General features: G+C 55.8%; 1 protein-coding gene across 1 annotated transcript in view; it reads right to left on the bottom strand.

Moving 5' to 3' along the window:
• TOMM5 (translocase of outer mitochondrial membrane 5) overlaps nucleotides 1–190 on the bottom strand; it is a 1,158-nt gene extending 968 nt beyond the window's left edge. Inside the window, exon 1 of the mRNA XM_026866900.1 lies at nucleotides 10–190. Coding sequence (XP_026722701.1) covers nucleotides 10–130 — 121 coding nt within the window. The 5' untranslated portion in view covers nucleotides 131–190. The remainder of the gene's footprint in view (nucleotides 1–9) is intronic.
• Nucleotides 191–795: the final 605 nt, after the last annotated feature.

Below are 795 nucleotides of genomic sequence, written 5' to 3'. Positions count from 1 at the left end.
AGCACTTACTGATCCGCAGTAGCGCCACGTAGATGAGGAAGTTGCGGACAGAGGCGAGGACGTCGCGGCGCATCTTCCGCTTCAGCTCCTCCGGGTCCATCTTGGGCCCCAACCCCTCGATGCGGAACATGCCGGCAGCCCCGCGCCACCGCCGGTACGGCTCGCGGGTAGACACGACCGCGGCCTCCTTCCGTGAGCCTGATGGGATCCAGGCCTCACTAAACTTCACCGGGGAGGAGGCGATAAAGGACTGGTGAGAGGGGGCACCCTGTCCCAGAAGGCTCCAGGAGATGGACCATTGCCCAAGAAGCAGTCAGCAAAATTCTACAGAAACTGGGGGAGAAGTAAAGGTGGGAGGGGGAGATCATTATAACTAACTCAAGACCAAAAAAACCTGCCCCTACACCTGCAAGGAGCACACGTGCTAATTAACACATCAAGCGAGGCTAATTTAAATATAACCAGCCAATAGCAGATGGGGGTGTAAACTTAGATAGGTTTTGACTAATCACGTAATAGGATAAATAGGCTGCAGTTCCTTTGTGCAGTGTCCCAGCTTTGTGGAATTACCCCCTAGCACCCCTCTTTGTGCAGCTCTGAAATAGAACTGGTATCTGGGCTCTGGGTGAGGCTGGCTTTGCACAGTGGGTAACAAACCCTGTCTGAGGGACAACACACCCCTCCCAGGCTGTGGAGGAGCCTCCTAGAAACACAGCCCGTGCCTGCCCCTCCATCTGCCCTGCTGCCTGAAGGGACTGTGATGATGGCCTTACCCACCAGCATCTGGGCTGGCCT

This window comes from Athene cunicularia, assembly GCF_003259725.1.
Source record: "Athene cunicularia isolate RWA chromosome Z unlocalized genomic scaffold, athCun1 chrZ_part5, whole genome shotgun sequence".
In the NCBI taxonomy this organism is placed as follows: Eukaryota; Metazoa; Chordata; class Aves; order Strigiformes; family Strigidae; genus Athene; species Athene cunicularia.
This window is presented reverse-complemented; position numbering and strand designations above follow the sequence as displayed.